The sequence below is a fragment of the Urocampus carinirostris genome, chromosome 13 (genome assembly GCF_059441175.1).
Source record: "Urocampus carinirostris isolate Australia breed hairy pipefish chromosome 13, RoL_Ucar_1.0, whole genome shotgun sequence".
NCBI lineage: Eukaryota > Metazoa > Chordata > Actinopteri > Syngnathiformes > Syngnathidae > Urocampus > Urocampus carinirostris.
This window is the reverse complement of record NC_142361.1, coordinates 40,168,915-40,188,498: the sequence shown is the minus strand read 5'-3', so window position 1 is coordinate 40,188,498 and position 19,584 is coordinate 40,168,915. Positions and strand designations below refer to the sequence as shown.

The following is a 19,584-nucleotide window of genomic DNA, read 5'->3' as shown; positions in this document are numbered from 1 at the left end:
CTCATTTCCTGGCTTATGACTCGCTTCCGACCACGTTTTTGCTCTCCTGTCCCGGCTACGGACCCATTTTTTTCATCCCTGACACTGCGGAAGATCCGCTTACGCGTTCAGAGCGACCTGCTTCCCGCGCCCAGCAATCACCAAATCGTGGCTGCAACACTTTTTTCTTTCTCCAATAAAACGAGTGAGAAACGCAAGTGGGTCCTGTCTCCGTTCTGGTCTTGACAAATAACATTCATGTTTAGCATTGCTGTTGTTATTATGCATTTAGGTTCACTTTAACTTGTTTTATTATGATTGACAGTATTTTATTTTATTTTTTTAAATATTAAGCACCTTACAATACTTTTTCTATTAATATTACTGTAAATTCCGGACTGTAGAGCGCACCTGATTATGAGCCGCACCCACCACATTTTAAGAGGAAAACCGATTTTGTACTCACACAAGCCGCACCTGTATATAAGCCACATGCGCCCACATTAATAAAATGTAACACAAACACAAAATTAACCCAAACCCGACTTCAAGTCCCGCGATTGAAACTGAATGTCCTTCATTAAAGTCCACAGTCCACAAATCACAGCCGGCAAAATGAACGGAAAATGATACCGGTACTTAAGGTTTGATGCAGACCTGCAGAGTCCGGGTCCCGTTGAAAGTAATCCAAGGAAAAAAAAGTGTATATTTCCAAAGGTAAGGGTGGGAAAAATATATATCCACTATTGTCCGCCGCGTCCACAAACAGGTCTCACCTTTACCCCACTTCCCGTCACCCCGCTTTTGTTCCGCCCCTTCTTTTTTAATCGCCCGTGCAAAACATATCAGAATAAGTGTCTCAAATAAATGCATTACAAAAATATACCGTTTTAAATACATATGATACATGGGTTACACATATTTACAAAGAAAGACGGTACACGAGAGAGTTTTCAAAGCTTTAATAATAATGATATAACACAGTAAACGGGTCCGTCAAAAAAACATACAGTACTTGTAAAAATCAGGGTAAACCGTCCTCATCTTCCTCCTTAAAACTGAAGCCATCAAAGTAGTCTTCCTTTTCTGTGCCCTCCTCTCCGTCACGCAGCAGACTGGCTTTTCGGAACCCGTTGGTAATGGTGGATTTTTTAATGTGCCTTTCTTATTGCATTTTGCATGATGATAGTATGTTTACGATAATTTAATTTATGCACAAGCCAAGAAGTTGCAGTCTTCCTCGGCGCATATATTCCACCGGTCTAAACCTTACCTTTTGTACTCGAGCGCCGCTGGCGGCCGTTAGAAAAATGACATCAATTGGCCGCATCGCTGAATAAGCCGCGAGGTTGAACGTTTGGGGAAAAAGGAACGGCTTATAGTCTGGAATTTATATGTATAGATAGAGGTCAGTACAGGATATTTATCGTGTGGTGAAGTTTGGGAATAAAAGATGGATGGATAGATCTGTCTAAAATCCTGAAATAAAATATCTTTTTCAAAGTATTCATCCGACTACAATGGTGTCCTTTCATTTTTGCACACAAGGACTGACTTAGATCTCATCTCATCAGCCGTACTGCTTATCCTCATTAGGGTCGCGGGGGGGGCTGGAGCCCATCCCAGCCATCTCCGGGCAGTGGGCAGCGGACACCCTGAACCGGTTGCCAGCCAATCGCAGGGCACACAGGGACAGACAACTCATTCGCTCATTCACACCTAGGGACAATTTGGACCGGCCATCTCATCTCATCTCATTAGCCGTACCGCTTATCCTCATTAGGGTCGCGGGGGGGCTGGAGCCCATCCCAGCCATCTCCGGGCAGTGGGCAGGGGACACCCTGAACCGGTTGCCAGCCAATCGCAGGGCACACAGGGACATACAACTCATTCGCTCATTCACACCTAGGGACAATTTGGACCGGCCAATCCACCTGAAATGCATGTTTTTGGAACGTGGGAGGAAACCGGAGTGCCCGGAGGAAACCCACGCAAGCACGGGGAGAACATACAAACTCCGCACAGGAAGTCTGGAGCTGGATTTGAACCCACGACAGGTTCCCATGACATGAACTGTGCCACACAAGCGCTAACCACTGCGCCGCCGTGCTGCCCTGACTTATATCCAGGGTTATAATTTCCTCTAAAAAAAGAAAGCAGCTTCCTATAAGTTGGGCTGGCAGGCTGTGGGTACGGAATGTTTAACTTTTCAGGTTGAATGAAAATCATACGTACCTCCTTTGCTAATTTCAGGCCTTGCTCGGTCACGATGGGCTTCTCCTTCAGGTCGTTCAGTTTGGCGATGGTCTTCGGGTCGTCGCGTAGATCAATCTAAGAAATCCAACGAGTTCCTAGTTTGACATTTCTTAGCACTTTGATTGAACGGAACACGCACAGCTTAGAGGATGCATATAGATACTATTTCGCAGGTAGGTGAGGAAGGCGGGCTCTGTTGTGGGCACAGACCTGGACAGCCTGACAACTGTAGCCGAGAGACGGGCACTGAACAACTACACAGCATCGTGTCCAAACAGAAGAGCAGCTTCAGCGACAGACTGCTGTCACAGTCTTGTTCCACGGACAGACTGAGGAGGTCATTTCTTCCTCATGCCAGGAGGCTGTTTAACTCCACCCGGGGGAGTAAAAGCCTACATTAAACCCCACCCCCATGTTTGCATATTACCCTTTTTTATGACAGTGTGTATTTTCCGTAGCACTATTTAAATACTCTATAACAAAACGTTATATTGTGTATTTTTGTATTCTATATCTTTATTTTATTATTTTTCAACACAAAGATACTGCTGGAAGTGTGAACATGATAGGTGACTCACCTGAGTGCCGATAAGCAAATAAGGGACGTTGGGTGCATACTCCTGCAACTCGGGCACCCATTCTTCTCGTACGTTCTGGAAACTGGCAGGATTCACCACAGAGAAGCAGATGAGGAAAACATCCGTCATCGGGTAAGAGAGAGGCCTGAGTCGATCGTAATCCTCCTGTAGAAAACATTCAGGTCAAGTCATGTTTATTTGTCCAGCCCATAGTCACAAAGAGTCTCAAAGAGCTGCACAGATCACAGATTCTTGCAAACTACAGACTATTATGACACCATCCCCTGATCTAAAACCTACATGAGGGCAAGGAAAAACTCAAAATATTTAGCATGAGGAATAGTCAAGTCAAGTCATGTTTATTTGTGACGGCCTTAATCACAAAGAGTCTCAAAGGGCTGCACAGATCACAGATTATTGCAAACTACAGACTATTATGACACCATCCCCTGATCTAAAACCAACATGAGGGCAAGGAAAAACTCAAAAAGTTTAGCATGAGGAATAGTCAAGTCAAGTCATGTTTATTTGTGACATCCGTAATCACAAAGAGTCTCAAAGGGCTGCACAGACCACAGATTATTGCAAACTACAGACTATTATGACACCATCCCCTGATCTAAAACCAACATGAGGGCAAGGAAAAACTCAAAAAGTTTAGCATGAGGAATAGTCAAGTCAAGTCATGTTTATTTGTGACATCCGTAATCACAAAGAGTCTCAAAGGGCTGCACAGACCACAGATTATTGCAAACTACAGACTATTATGACACCATCCCCTGATCTAAAACCTACATGAGGGCAAGGAACAACTCAAAATATTTAGCATGAGGAATAGTCAAGTCAAGTCATGTTTATTTGTGACGGCCTTAATCACAAAGAGTCTCAAAGGGCTGCACAGATCACAGATTATTGCAAACTACAGACTATTATGACACCATCCCCTGATCTAAAACCAACATGAGGGCAAGGAAAAACTCAAAAAGTTTAGCATGAGGAATAGTCAAGTCAAGTCATGTTTATTTGTGACATCCGTAATCACAAAGAGTCTCAAAGGGCTGCACAGACCACAGATTATTGCAAACTACAGACTATTATGACACCATCCCCTGATCTAAAACCAACATGAGGGCAAGGAAAAACTCAAAAAGTTTAGCATGAGGAATAGTCAAGTCAAGTCATGTTTATTTGTGACATCCGTAATCACAAAGAGTCTCAAAGGGCTGCACAGACCACAGATTATTGCAAACTACAGACTATTATGACACCATCCCCTGATCTAAAACCTACATGAGGGCAAGGAACAACTCAAAAATCTCAATATGAGGAAAATGAAGAAACCTTGAGATCCAGGAATTTGAAAGAGTGGACTCTCTCTACTCAGTCTCCGTTTATAATGAGTGGTGCTGGGTTCCTGCCTTTCCTCCTGAAGTCCAGTATGAGTTGTTTCGCTTTTGTGGTGTTCAATATGAGGTGGTTTTTCGAACACCACGTTGTCAGTGTCTCCACCTCATCCCTGTACGCCGCCTCGTCCCCTTCAGAGAGGAGGCCGACCATCGTGGTATCGTCTGCGTACTTTACAATTGTGTTTGTGAGGTGGGTCGGTGAGCAGTCGGAGGTGTAGAGGGTAAAAAGCAGGGGGCTCAGTACACATCCTTGGAAGGAGCCAGTGCTCAGTGTTCGGGTGGGAGAGACCTGGTTTCAGAGTTTCACGGACCGTGGGCGGTTCTACCCATAATAAAAAGCACATTTCCATGAGTATCTTGTTTGACGTACATGCAGGAGTCCAACGACGCGGAGTCTACTCCGGTAATTCGTAAAATGTTTGAAAATTGCAGTTGCGCTTAGCATATTGTTATATATTGAAAACATCATTACAATACTTCAGGTTTTGTCTCTGATGATTATTAGCTCTGTGGAGTATGAATTATCTACAAAATATTGGTTTTATTCAACTCGAAAAGCCAAATGAACGCTTATGAAGTGAAAATGACGATCATTTGCTCAACGACCAATGATAGCTCTTCTTCAAAAAAAGGTTAACTGTGATTGGTTACCTGAAACGTGGCAAGTATGCAGGGTTGGGTAGGGTTACTTTAACTGGATTACTTTCAATGACTTTTGGATGACTCCAATAGTAAATATGCTAATAAAAGACAAAAGAAACTCAATAGGAATCAAATGATGACTCACAACACGCGGTAAGCTTTCTCTCCCGGCTTTGATCTCTTTGATCTCCGGCAAAACCAGGGTTGGGTAGGGTTACTTGAACTGGATTACTTTCAATGACTTTTGGATGACTCCAATACCAAATATGCTCATAAAAGACAAAAGAAAGTAAATAGGAATAAAATGATGACTCACAACACGTGGTACGCTTTCTCTCCCGGCTTTGATCTCCGGCAAAATGAACATCAAATGTGACAGAAACAAAATGAAAATAAACCCAAACATCATTTATGCCGTTCCATGTATTCTGTTACTCCCCAAGCCTGCACAAAATTGAGTCATTTTATTCAGAATTAGTTTCTTTTGTCTTTTCTTAGCATATTTGCTATTGGAGTAATCCAAAAGTCATTGAAAGTAATCCAGTAAAAGTAACCCTACCCAACCCTGAGAATAAGGCAAGCAGGAGTAACAACCTCTATTATATCCTATCTATTCTTGCTTCCACCTCAAAAGAAAAACTGCATTTCCTGCCGATACCTCTGACATTTAACACAATACATCCTTTAACCGCAAGCTTGTTTACCCGCTAAACCCGCTCTAAAACGAAATCCCCGAACGTGCTCGCCGGCCCGGTTATGTTCCCTCTCCTGCTGCTCAGAGGGCATTTTCTAGGCTTGAAGGTTTCCATCACCGGGACGTCACCGCCTTTTATTAGGTCGGGTCAACAATTCATGACATTGCGGCAAGACTGCAACACAAGCTTTCAGACGGCAAACAGGAAAAACACAAGGAGGAGTTTACATAGTATAAGGCAGGCGTGTCAAAGTCATTTGAACTGGGGGGGCCACACCATAGAACAAACATTCTGTCGGGGGCCGGACTAGTAGATTCAAGAGAAAGAAAAAGAGGGATAAAAAAAATAAGAGAAAGAGGGAGGCAAAAGGAGAGAGGGAGGGACAAAAAAAGAAAAAGAGAGGAGGGAGAGAGCTCGAGAAACAAAAGATAAAAAGTCGTGAGAGAGGGGTAAAAAAAAGGGAGAGGAAGAAAGAAATCAAAGAGAAATAGAAAGACAGAAGGAGAGAAAAGAAAAAAGAAAGCGCGAAGGGTAGGAAGAGAGAAAGAGACAAAGAGGAACACAGGGAGAGAGAGAGAGAGACAGACAGAGTGGGAGAAAAGGTGTGGAAGAGAGAGAGAGGTAGAGAGCGTGAGAAACTAAAGATAAAAAGTCGTGTGAGCGGGGTAAAAGAAAGGGAGAGGAAGAAAGAAATAGAAAGACAGAAGGAGAGAAAAGAGAAAAGAAAGCGTAAGGGGTATGTAAAGAGAAAGAGAAAAAAGGAAAAAAGGAAGTTTGAGCAAAAGAGGTTAAGAGACACAGAGAGAGAAAGAGACAAAGAGCAACAAAGGAAGAGAAAAAGAGAGACACTGAGAGTGAAAGAGACAGAATGGGAGAAAAGGGGTGAAAAAGAAAGAAAAAAAATGAAAGAAAAAAGAAGAAGAAAAGAGAAAGAAAAAGAATGAAAAAGAAAAAAAGAAAGAAAGAAAGAAAAAAATGAGAAAGAAAAAAAGAAAGAAAAAAAGGAAAAAAAAGAAAGAAAAAGAGAAAGAAGGAAAAAAGAAAAAGAAAGAAAGAAAAGAGAAAGAAAAAAGAGAAAGAAAAAAAGAAAGAAAAAGAAAGAAAAAGCAAAAGAGAAAGAAAAAGGAAAAGAGAAAAAAAGAGAAAGAAAGAGACGGAGACAGAGTGGGACAAAAAGGGGTGGAAAAGAATGAGAAATAAATACAAGTACAGTGTCTTTGTTCGAGGCACCTGCCTTTGGCAACATCAAGTTAACATATTTCAACCTGCAGCTTGTTTTTCTCTTGCGCTTCTCTGAGTGTTGTCTCGCGGGCCGGATTCAATCCCTTAGCGGGCCTGATCTGGCCCGCGGACCGCCTGTTTGACACCTGTGGTATCAGGTGACAAACGATGACCTCATCACAAAAATCGATGGAGATGGACTAATCTACTATGCAACTGCTAATATGCATGGCCTATTTTTGCTTTGTGAATCTGTGACATATGAGTGCAATTTCCGTGAGTCGTCATCATAACGCCATCTTCATTGTCCTTCGTTTCAGCTTGGAGAACCTCCCCGGGGGTCTATGATCTGCTATTTCCAGCTTCTGCTGACTGGGAATATAGATAGATGTCTAGATACTTTATTCATCCCCGTAGGGAAATTCACACTTCCAGCAGTATCCTTTTGTTGTTTATTAACAGATGAACAGGATGGCCTCGGGGTGCTGTGTTGTAGTAAGCAACAGCGGAGTGGATGACGTCACACGCTAGGCCAAAAGTTTGACGTCCCTGCGGCAGATGGAAATCTTTGTGCCCAGGGTTACACCGCCTCGTGTTCACGTAGATAGCGAGTCCGTCTCCTCTCCGCTTCCCGCAGGCTTTCGTGTCTCTGTCTGTCCTAACAGCGCTGAAGCCGGGTAGCTCCACGTTAGCATTTTGGATGCTAGACGTGAGCCGTGTTTCCGTAAAACACAGCAAACTTTACTCTCTGTACGCTTTGATGTTTTTCACCAGCACAGCCAGTTCGTCGGTCTTATTTGGTACCATGATTACGGACGGTAGCGAAGACTTATAACGCCGCTAGCCGCTTAGCCTTCACCTTAGCTTGATTCCTCGAATCAACGCATTTTTGTGTGTTAAAACCCATAACCATAGGATAGAAAGTCATCCAAAGTGTTGTTGTCAAACGGGACGAAAAACACCAAAGATAGAAGCAAACACTTCAAACAATAAATCACAAAAGGAGCGAAATAACAAGGAGCTGCTGGAAAGGCTTCCTCTTGCGCCTATGAATATACCTCTAGAATCACGTTTACTAAACATTCATCTCGATCTGCTGACTACTAATATGTTTTATATGAACAGGATTATGCCGAATGTGTCAGGACCACAACGGAAACAGAACCCAATAGCGTGACGTTTACCACAAGTTTAGTACCAAACCGTATGTAACATCCTACATGCCGACATTTCTTGTGTAAATATTGTGTCAATTATAACTATAACCTTATCCTCCTTGTTTTATAACCTTATCTTCTCTGTTCCTTTATCTTCTTGTTTTTTTTTACCTCACTGTGAATGTGTGAACCTGGAGTGTCATGCCCAATTTCGTTGTCACAATATGTTAACCCATTTTGTAACAATGACAATAAAAGGTATATTCTATTCTATTCTATTCAATTGAAAGAAAGAGGAAGATCAGCGCCGGCAATCCGATGCTCGCTGGACGCGGGAAGCAAGTCGCTCTCGCAACCGGATTGTGATCCGATTACGGAGGTGGATCTTCCGTAGCGGGCGATGGCGGTGTCAGGGACGGAAAAACAGGTCGATCGCCGGGACAGGAGAGCAAAAACGTGGTCGGGGTCAGAAACCGGGACGGGAGGGCAGACGTGGTCGGGATCAAAAACGGGTCATAAGTTGGGGCGGGACAGCAGACTTAGTCGGGATCAAAACGGGTCATAGCCAGAGGGCAAAAACGGGACAGGCGAAAGTCAGGGTCGAAAAAAGGCTTGCCTTGTATCAACAGAGGTTTGCAGACGGACTGACCACAGGGGACTGACAGGACTGGGTATAAGTCGGGACAGGGAGCCAATCAGAACCCGCGGAGGTTGGTGCCAAATGAGCGGGCACAGCAGTAATCATGACAAAATACTCAAATGTAATGTAATAAAAATTGTTCCAGGTGTATTATCCATGTTGGGTTAAAAGGGATGAATAGCCCAAAGAACTCCTTACTCCGGAAGGTCTGCTACCTTGATTCTCTTTCCTACTAAAAACATTTACGAGCTCATTTATTTTTAAACACCTCTTTTGGTTTATACCCAACGTCCTGACATTAAGACTATTATCACTCTAAAATTTCAGTGGGTGGATGAGTAAAGAGGAAAAAGGGCGTGGATTTTAGTCAATTGAGATTTGAAACAGGACCCAATTGCGTTACGTTTCTCACAAGTTGTATTAACTTTGTTCGAATGAAGTTTTTCATTCAGATAGAGATAGATACTATAGATAGAGATAGAGATAGATGGATCGATACCATAGAGATAGATAGATATATATAGATAGATTCATAGAGATAATAACAGAACAATGTTAATTTTTCATTCATTCAGATAGAGATAGATAGATAGATACTATAGATAGAGATAGATATAGATGGACAGATACCATGGATAGATAGATAGATACCATAGATAGATAGATAGATACCATAGATAGATCGATCGATACCATAGATGGATAGATACCACGGATAGAGATAGATATCATAGAACGATAGATAAATACCATAGATAGAGATAGACAGATAGATACCATAGATAGAGATAGACAGATAGATACCATAGATAGATCGATACCATAGGTAGAGGATAGATAGAGATAGATACATAGAGATAAAAAAAAGAAAAATGTTTATGTTCGAATAAAGTTTTCATTCATTCAGATAGAAATAAATAGATAGATACTATAGATAGAGATAGATATAGATTGATCGATACCATAGATAGATGGATACCATTGATAGATAGATCAATACCATAGATAGAGATAGATCTCATAGATCGATAGATAAATACCATAGATAGAGATAGACAGATCGATACCATAGGTAGAGGATAGATAAATAGAGATAGATAAATAGAGATAAAAACAGAACAATGTTAATGTTCGAATAGTTTTCATTCATTCAGATAGAGATACATAGATAGATACTATAGACAGAGATAGATAGATCGAAACCATAGATAGAGATAGATAGATATATATAGATATACATAGATACATAGAGATAATAACAGAACAATGTTAAAGTTCGAATAAAGTTTTCATTAATTCAGATAGAGATAGATAGATAGATACTATAAATAGAGATATATATATAGATGGATAGATACCATAGATAGATAGATAGATAGATCGATACCATAGATAGAGATAGATAGATATACTAGATGGACAGATAGATACCATAGATAGATAGATCGATACCATAGGTAGAGGATAGATAAATAGAGATAAAAACAGAACAATGTAAATGTTCGAATAGTTTTCATTCATTCAGATAGAGATAGATAGATAGATACTATAGACAGAGATAGATAGATCGATACCATAGATAGAGATAGAAAGAGATAGAGATAAATAGATACCATAGATGGAGATAGATAAATAGAGATAGATACATAGAGATAAAACCAGAACAATGTTAATGTTCGAATTAAGTTTTCATTCATTCAGATAGAGATAGATACCATAGATAGATACCATAGACAGATAAATACCATAGAAGATAGAGATAGATACCATAGATAGAGTAGTTAGTTCTAGAGATGTTACAGGGATGGATAGCATTCAATGCAGGTAAATGAATGAATAAATAAAACACTGCCTTCTGCTTATTTGTCACATTCAAGAATAATTTGGATGACTTCTTATAGAAGAATTAGTATTTGTCTGCATAAATGAAAAAGGATTGTTTTTCTCGCAAAGAAGAAAGACTAGAATGAGGTGTCGACTCACTCACAAACACTGAAATGCCAGCTTTATGACTAGTTCATCAAAGACATGACAGTGGTGCCGATTTCAGAAGACCTCAGAGAAAAAGCCATTACGGAATCTCTTTTTCGATGTTCTGAACTGTATGATGATGGCTGGCGCCATTTTGAAAACGATTCCAAAGTTAAAACTTTATATTTTTTGTTGCTAAGCGCTTAAAAACTGGATTCAAAACACTAAAAGAGAAACACATGGTGAACAGAAAACTCAAATAGAAATATTTGGTGGCAAAAAACAGATACACGGGTAACTCTTCATCAGGGCTATTTTCGTTACGGGATCCTACTGTCATGAACCAGAACAGGATCAGGACCCAAATGCGTGACGTTTCTCACACAAGCCTTTTATTATACTGGAAATGGGGAGTCATGCACGTTAGGCAGCGGTCTGGCGTGGAATGATAGGAAGCCGGAGGACGACGAGATCGATACCAATTGCCCGAGCAGATATCGGACGGGAAGGGACAGACAGGAGTGATATCAAAACAGGATATCGAAAATAAACAGGACAAAGTAGACTGGAACGAAATTGGAAACCGGCATTAAACAACAGGACAGACGGGATTGATATCAAAACAGGATATCGAAAATAAACAGGACAAACTGGACTGGAACGAAACTGGAAACCCGCATAAACAACAGGACAAACGGGATTGATATCAAAACAGGATATCAAAATTAAACAGGACAAACTAGACGGGAACAAAACTGGAAACCGGCAATAAACAACAGGACAGACGGGATTGATATCAAAACAGGATATTGAAAATAAACAGGACAAACTAGACTGGAACGAAATTGGAAACCGGTATTAAACAACGGGACGGAAGGGATTGATATCGAAACAGGATATCGAAAATAAACAGGAAAAACTAGACTGGAACGAAACTGGAAACCGTCATTAAACAACAGCACAGACGGGATTGATATCGAAATAGGATATTGAAAATAAACAGGACAAACTAGACTGGAATGAAATTGGAAACCGGTATTAAACAACAAGACAGACGGGATTGATATCAGAACAGGATATCGAAAATGAACAGGAAAAACTAGACTGGAACGAAACTGGAAACCGGCATTAAACAACCGGACAGACGGGATTGATATCGAAATAGGATATTGAAAATAAACAGGACAAACTAGACTGGAATGAAATTGGAAACCGGTATTAAACAACAAGACAGACGGGATTGATATCGAAACAGGATATCGAAAATAAACAGGACAAACTAGACTGGAATGAAATTGGAAACCGGTATTAAACAACGGGACGGAAGGGATTGATATCGAAACAGGATATCGAAAATAAACAGGACAAACTAGACTGGAACGAAACTGGAAACCGGCATTAAACAACGGGACAGACGGGATTGATATCGAAATAGGATATTGAAAATAAACAGGACAAACTAGACTGGAATGAAATTGGAAACCGGTATTAAACAACGGGACAGACGGGATTGATATCAGAACAGGATATCGAAAATGAACAGGAAACACTAGACTGGAACGAAACTGGAAACCGGCATTAAACAACGGGACAGACGGGATTGATATCAAAACAGGATATCAAAATAAACAGGACAAACTAGACGGGAACGAAACTGGAAACCGATTTTAAACAGGACAAAATAAACAAGACCAATACCGGACAGGATATACCAACAGGAAACAGTCCAAACTCACGTCTTGCGGGGCAGAGGTTCGTTGACGGACTGACAAAGGAAGAGTGAGAGCTTAAATAGATGGAAAGCCAATCCGTCAACGAGCTGCAGCTGGCGCCACAAGAGCGGGGCCAATTGGGCGCCATGGCAACCGTGACACTTGCTCGTACCTCGAATAGCTCGTGTAACGAGCAGTTTTCCAATATCAAATATTCAAAAATTGATTTGTCCGTTCCTGACCTCCCCAAAAGCATCAGAGTTAACCCCGAATGGCTAAATAAACACATCTTAATCAAAAAAAAACTACAGTAAACACATAGATATTTAATATGTTAACAAAATAAAATGTGAGTTTATTATGAGGGAGTCGCCATAATGGAGGTGACACACAAAACTGTCGATATGTAAGCAATTACCGTATTTTCCGCACTATAGGGCGCACCGGGTTATAGGGCGCACCCCCAAAAAAAAGTTTTTGGTCCTATATTTGACATACATAAGACGCACCGGATTATGAGGCGCTACAATGGGAACGTGGACAAAACAGTCAGATGGTTCAGTCCAACTTCTTACCCCCTTAACATTCCCAAAGCTTGCAAAGAAGCAAATACGTGTCGTAGACACGTGCGGATGCGGTGTCCGTACGATGTCACCCAAATGCATCGTTCCATCATTCGGAAGGTTAAAGTCTTGGGATTCAAGAAATGCTAACCATTCCTTAGTATCCATTTTCTTTTTCGCTCGCAACTTTACTGTGCATATGACAATAAACACTTGGAATTGAGTTGAATTTAAAAATAGACACTCCATTCCATCCATTATCTGCACCGCTTATCACAGAAACATCGAGTTCAGTCTGAAACAAGATACAGGGAAAATATATAGCCGGAGTAGCTCACCGTAGTCGTTGTGTTCAATAATAATGTGCAGCCATGGTCCTCTCATATCCGTGAGTTTAGTCAATCCAGGAGAATAAAATATTTACAAATACAGAAAAGTAAAAAATGCTTTCTGTATGCCATCAACCACGTGCTATACACATTCATCTTTTTCGGCCAATTGCAGGCTTTGTTTTGCAGCTTAAGCCTATGCCAGCCTGTAAATGATAAAAAGGATCCTCCCCTTGACCTCCGAATAACTTTAGCCAATAGCGATCGATTCAAATGATGATTGACACATTGGTTAGCCAATGAAACGCCGGTAAATAAATCCCAGCATACACCGCGTACTACTTGGCGTTCGGGGGAAAATCGAGTCGGCGGCTGCTTGCCTTAGTTGCAAGACTTTGCGACTTGATATTGATGCATATATAAGGCGCACTGTATTATAAGGCGCATGGTCAGCTTTTGAAAAAAATTAAGGCTTTTAGGTGCGCCTTATAGTGCGGAAAATACGGTACCGTAAACTTAAAATTAAAGTTACTGTAACTTTCAGTTTTCCTTCATCACTGCCTTTTGTCCCTTTGACTGAATTGGCTTTCACTTTCTGAAAGTTTTTTAAAGAAAAACGTATACAAGGAGATTTGTTTTTGCCTCCCCTTCAAAATGTGACAGAAGTTTATAAGGCAATTGTCATTAAAATAACTGTAGGGTGACTGGTAAAGTGGTCTTGAGCAGTCTCTAGTGGTAGCCTCTGGGAATGCTTGTGAATTTTCCTTCGTATGTGGAGCAAGATTTTTAATCCAAATGCATCTCGTACGTCGAAAATCGAGAAGCGCTCGTCTATAGAAGTACTGATTGACTGTACTTGGTATTAGTACTTGCTCATCCCTAGTTCGGGTCCTACTGTCAGAGACCAGAACGGAAACAGGACCCACTCGCGTAACGTTTCTCACAGTTTTATTGGGAAGAAGGGAAAGGAGTGCACACATGATCCAGTGATCGCGGGGAGGAGGTCGCTCTGAACGCGGAAGTGGGACTCCCGTGACGAGCGATGGCGGGGTCGGGAACGGAAAAACGGTTCAGTAGCCGGGACAGGAGAGCAAAAACGTGGTCGGGATCGGAAACAAGTCGAAAGCCAGGAGAGTAGATGTGGTCGAGATCAAAAAGGATCGTTATTCGGGACGGGAGAACAGACGTGGTCGAGATCAAAGCAAGTCGTCATTCTGGACGGGAGGGCAGACGTGGTCGAGATCGAAACAGATCGTAACGGGAGACAAACAGGAGCAAAAAACGGGGCATGCGAAAAAAGGCTTGGCGTGTAAAAACGGAGATTCGCAGACAGACCGACAAAAGGGGACTGACAGGACCGGGTTTAAATACTGACAGGGAGCCAACAAGCTGCAGCTGGCGCCACAAGGGCGGGGCCAATTGGGCGCCATGGCAACCGTGACACATACCTCCATTTGAGCCGAGAAATCCCTGGTTTGTGTAAAAACTCAAGCAGTTTCAACCGCAATGTGACCTACTATGAATGAATGAAAACTTTATTCGAACATCAAAATAAAAACAGAACAAAAACAATAACTCAACAACAAAATAATGTATCACTCATACCCCATTTTTTTATCTCTGTATTCCGCCAGTAATGTTTTTGTTTTTTTTGTATTTCAATCTGAAGACGTGAATCGTTGGACATTGTTTGATCTCCTCTTGTAAATTGTTCCAAAGTTTGACTCCACACACAGACATACACATACTTTTCCTGGTGGTTCTCACATTTGGGATTAGGAATTCACTACAGCCCCTTAAATTATAATTTCCCTACTATGTTTTCAATTATTAAAACAACTTACAAAGGCCCACAGTTTCACTGTTCAGTCCGTCTTCTCTTTTTGAGTCCCCTCAATCATTCTGCCCCTCTATTTGGGCCACTGCTCTTTGATCACATGTTGAAGCTATAAACAAGACCAGCTGGCCTCCTGCTCCCTAAAAGAGGTCATCGGGGGGAACGGATTTTAAAATCTATTCTCCCTGCTTGACATCTGGGAGAAGTTCTTCATTTCAAAGGGAGCTAAAAAACAAGTCAAGTCCTGTTTATTTGTGACGGCCTTAATCACAAAGAGTCTCAAAGGACTGCACAGACCACAGATTATTGCAAACTACAGACTACTATGACACCATCCCCTGATCTAAAACCGACATGAGAGCAAGGGAAAACTCAAAAACCTTAGCATGAGGAAAGTCAAGTCATGTTTATTTGTGTCGCCCTTAATAACAAAGAGTCTCAAAGGACTGCACAGACCAAAGATTATTGCAAACCACAGATTATTATGACACCATCCCCTGATCTAAAACCTACATGAGGGCAAGGAAAAACTCAAAAACCTCAACTTGAGGAAAGTCAAGTCAAGCAATGTCATGTTTATTTGTGACGGCCTTAATCACAAAGAGTCTCAAAGGGCTGCACAGACCACAGATTATTGCAAACCACAGACTATTGTGACACCATCCCCTGATCTAAAACCTACACGAGGGCAAGGAAAAACTCAAAAACCTTAGCATGAGGAAAGTCAAGTCATGTTTATTTGTGTCGCCCTTAATAACAAAGTCTCAAAGGGCTGCACAGACCACAGATTATTGCAAACCACAGACTATTAGGACACCATCCCCTGATCTAAAACCTACACGAGGGCAAGGAAAAACTCAAAAACCTTAGCATGAGGAAAGTCAAGACATGTTTATTTGTGTCGCCCTTAATAACAAAGTCTCAAAGGACTGCACAGACCACAGATTATTGCAAACTACAGACTACTATGACACCATCCCCTGATCTAAAACCGACATGAGAGCAAGGGAAAACTCAAAAACCTTAGCATGAGGAAAGTCAAGTCATGTTTATTTGTGTCGCCCTTAATCACAAAGAGTCTCAAAGAGCTGCACAGACCACAGATTATTGCAAACCACACACTATCATGACACCATCCCCTGATCTAAAACCTACACGAGGGCAAGGAAAAACTCAAAAACCTCAACATGAGGAAAAAGAAGTCCTGTTTATTTGTGACGCCCTTATTCACAAGGAGTCTCAAAGAGCTGCACAGACCACAGATTATTGCAAACCACAGACCACTATGACACCATCCCCTGATCTAAAACCGACATGAGAGCAAGGGAAAACTCAAAAACCTCAACATCAGGAATATGACTAAACCTTTGAGAAGGGACCACATAATGAGGTCATCCCCCTTCCAGGATGACCTGCCCAAAATGGATGTTGCAATAACTAATAAAACAATAATTATAATAATAATAATATAAAATAATAATAATAATACAATGGAAATAAACATTCTAAAAAAAGCTGAACGAGCAGAAAAGCTCTGAAAAGAATGAAAAAGTAATCAAACATATGAAAAAGTACTGAAAAGTGCGGAAAATAATAAAAAGTACTGAAACGTACTTAAAAGCAGTTTAAAGTATCAACTAGAAAAAAACGACTTCAACATATGCAAAGAAATGGAAAAATATAACAAGTACAGAGAAGAAAACTGAAAAGTACAGACAATACTGAAAATGTACTGAAAAGTAGTAAAAAATACCTAAAAATACTAAAACATGTTAAAAAGGTGGTGCAAAGTACTGAAAAGTATGAAAAGAAACAGATAAGTACTGAACACTTTAAAGTAATGACAAGCAATAAAAAGTAGTACAAAGTACTATAAAGTATGCAAAACTACTGACAATTGTGAAAAAACTACCAAAAATATAACTATACAATTCCGAAAAGTACTGACGAAAATAAAAAAAGGACTTTAAAATACTGCAACATATTTCAAAACCGTAGGACACAGGTGTCAAACAGGCGGCCCACGGGCCAGAACAGGCCCACTCGGGGATTGGATCCGGCCCGCGAGACAACACTCAGAGAAGCGCAAGAGAAAAACAAGCTGCAGTTTGAAATATGTCAACTTGATGTTGCCAAAGCTCTAACTTCCTTTTTTCCTTTTCTCTTACTCTCTTCATACACTGCGCTTTTTTTCTCTTTTCTCTCCTTTTGTCTTTCTATTTCTCTTTGGATTTCTTTCTTCCGCTCCCTTTGTTTTCCCCCCTCTCTCACAACTTTTTATCTTTTGTTCCTCCCGCTCTCTCCTTCTCTTGTATTCATTTTCCCTCTCTCTCTCTCTCTCTTTCTTTTTCTATCTCTTTCTCTCTTTCTCACCCTTTTTCTCCCACTCTGTCTCTTTCTCTCTCTGTCTTTTAACCTCTTTTGCTCTAACTTCCTTTTTTCCTTTTCTCTCTTTATACCCTTCTCGCTTTCTTTTCTCTTTTCTCTCCTTCTGTCTTTCTAATTCTCTTTGGATTTCTTTCTTCCTCTCCCTTTCTTTTCCCCCCTCTCTCACGACTTTTTATCTTTTGTTTCTCACGCTCTCTCCTTCTCTCTCTTTTTCTTTCTTTGTCCCGCTGTCTCTCCTTTTTCCTTCCTCTTTCTCCTTTATTTATCTTTCTTTTTCTTTCTCTTTAATCTACTCGTCCGGCCCCCGACAGAATGTTTGTTCTATCGTGTGCCCCCCCCCCGAGTTAAAAAGAGTTTGACACCCCTGCCGTAAGAAGTGCATATGAAAAAACACAGAAAGACTGACGATAGTTCTTTAGAGTAGTGATAGTATCAAAAATGAGAGGAACATACTATAAACTGACTGCAAATTTATGAAACATGACTTAAAACTGAAAAGTTCTGACAATTAGAAGAAAAAAATCCTGAAAAGTACTGAAAAAAAAACCCATGGAAAAGTACTTTAAAGTACTGACTGACAAACAAAGCCGCAGGTGGATTGTAGCGAGAGCGTCAAACCTCGGACTGGTAATATCTTCTGACCTTAGCGTGGCTTGTTTATCTTTTTTTGCATTTGGTTTCCGATTGTGACTCATTCACACGGTTAAATTCAGCCTGAACGGAGTAGAGGCGCAACATGTGCCAGGCTCCGTTTTAGGTTGCAACAGTGAGAGCGGGACCGGGGTCAGAGTGCCCGCTTACAACATGAAATCATAAATTCATTTGTATTACCCGCAGTAGCAAGACAGACAATGGTCATACATTGAGAAACCTTTTAACGATTGGCACTTTGTTTTTTTTTTTTAAACTGGAATTAGTCTAAAATTGACCTATTTCTTATCTGATTGTTGAGTCCTTTTATAGGACTCATTTTTACTCAGGGGCCACACGATAGAACAAACATTCTCCCGGGGGCCGGACTAGTAGATTAGAGAGAAAGACAAAGAGAGAAAGAAATAAGAGAAAGAGATGGAGAGAAAAAAAGAGTGTGGGACAAGGAGAGAGAGAAAGGGAGAAAGAATGACAGAGAGAGAGAGAAAGTGAGAAACAAAAGAGATAAAAAGAGAACTAGTCAGAAAGGGGGAAAGAAAGAGAGAAAAGAGATGAAAAGAAGAATTGAAAGAGGAGAAAAAGAGAGGAGGGAAAGAAGAGCAAAGAAAAAAAAGAGAGGAAAGAGAGAGCAAAGAAGGTAAAAAGACACAGAGAGAGAGAAAGACAAATTGCAGCAAAGAAAGAGAAAAAGAGAGACAGCGAGAGTGAAGGAGCGAGAGAGAGAGAGAGAGAGAAAAAGGGAAGGGGGAAAGGGAGAAAAAGAGAAAGAACATGAGAAACAAGAGATAGAGAAATTGAAAGAGGGAAGGAGAGAAAAGAGGAGAGAAAGAAAAGGAAAGCAGGAAAGAGAGAGAGAAAAGAGAGGGAAAAGAGAGAGCGAAAGAAGGTAAAGAGACACTGGGAGAGAGAGTGACAAAGAGCAACAAGGAAAGAGAAAAAGAGACGCAGTGAAAGAGAGAGCGTGTGAGAGAAAAAGGGAGAGAGCGAGAGAAAAAAAAAAGAGAATTTGGGAAACAAAAGAGATAGAAAGAAAGACATCCAAAGAGAAATTGAAAGAGGGGAAAAAAGAGGAGGCAAAGAAGAGAAAAGAAAGAAAGAGGGCGAGAAAAGAGAGCAAAAGAAGGTAAAAAGACACATCGAGAGAATTAGACAACTGTTACTCGAGTACAGAAGACCGTTACTTTTAAAAACTCTCTGTTTGGGTTATACTTTTTGGGCTGCTAGATTTTAACGCGAGAGTGGGACCCAAATCCCAGTTCTCTTCAAGCGAAAAGGAGAAGGTAAAACAGGCGCTAGAAGTCGTCATGGCAACCAACACGTGACGTATCGCTAGAACATCATGAGGCTTCCTTACGCCGCAACAAGGATCCACCGGAATTATACCTCCCACTACTCTCGTTCGGTATTCGTTGCAACCTAAGTGTAGTCCATCGAAAACGGCCCAATTAGTGTCCTCGGAGTCTCCGGGAAGCCCTCTCCTGAAATCCTTTGGCTCTCTCCTTTTCACTATCTTCTCCCCGCGTGCCGACTCCTCCCATGGGCGTGCCAAGGAAGCCCCC

The 19,584-nt window shown here is 41.1% G+C and overlaps 1 protein-coding gene across 3 annotated transcripts in view; it reads right to left on the bottom strand.

Moving 5' to 3' along the window:
* rhoq (ras homolog family member Q) overlaps positions 1–19,584 on the bottom strand; it is a 35,337-nt gene that overhangs the window by 4,104 nt on the left and 11,649 nt on the right. For all 3 annotated transcript variants that reach the window (XR_015852440.1, XR_015852441.1, XM_088351241.1), the window contains exons 3-4: positions 2,814–2,978; positions 2,215–2,310 (exon numbers count right to left, since the gene is read on the bottom strand). Coding sequence is in view for 1 of the 3 variants with exons in the window: in XM_088351241.1 (XP_088207367.1) it covers positions 2,215–2,310; positions 2,814–2,978 (261 nt within the window). In the remaining 2 variants the exon portion in view is untranslated. The remainder of the gene's footprint in view (positions 1–2,214; positions 2,311–2,813; positions 2,979–19,584) is intronic.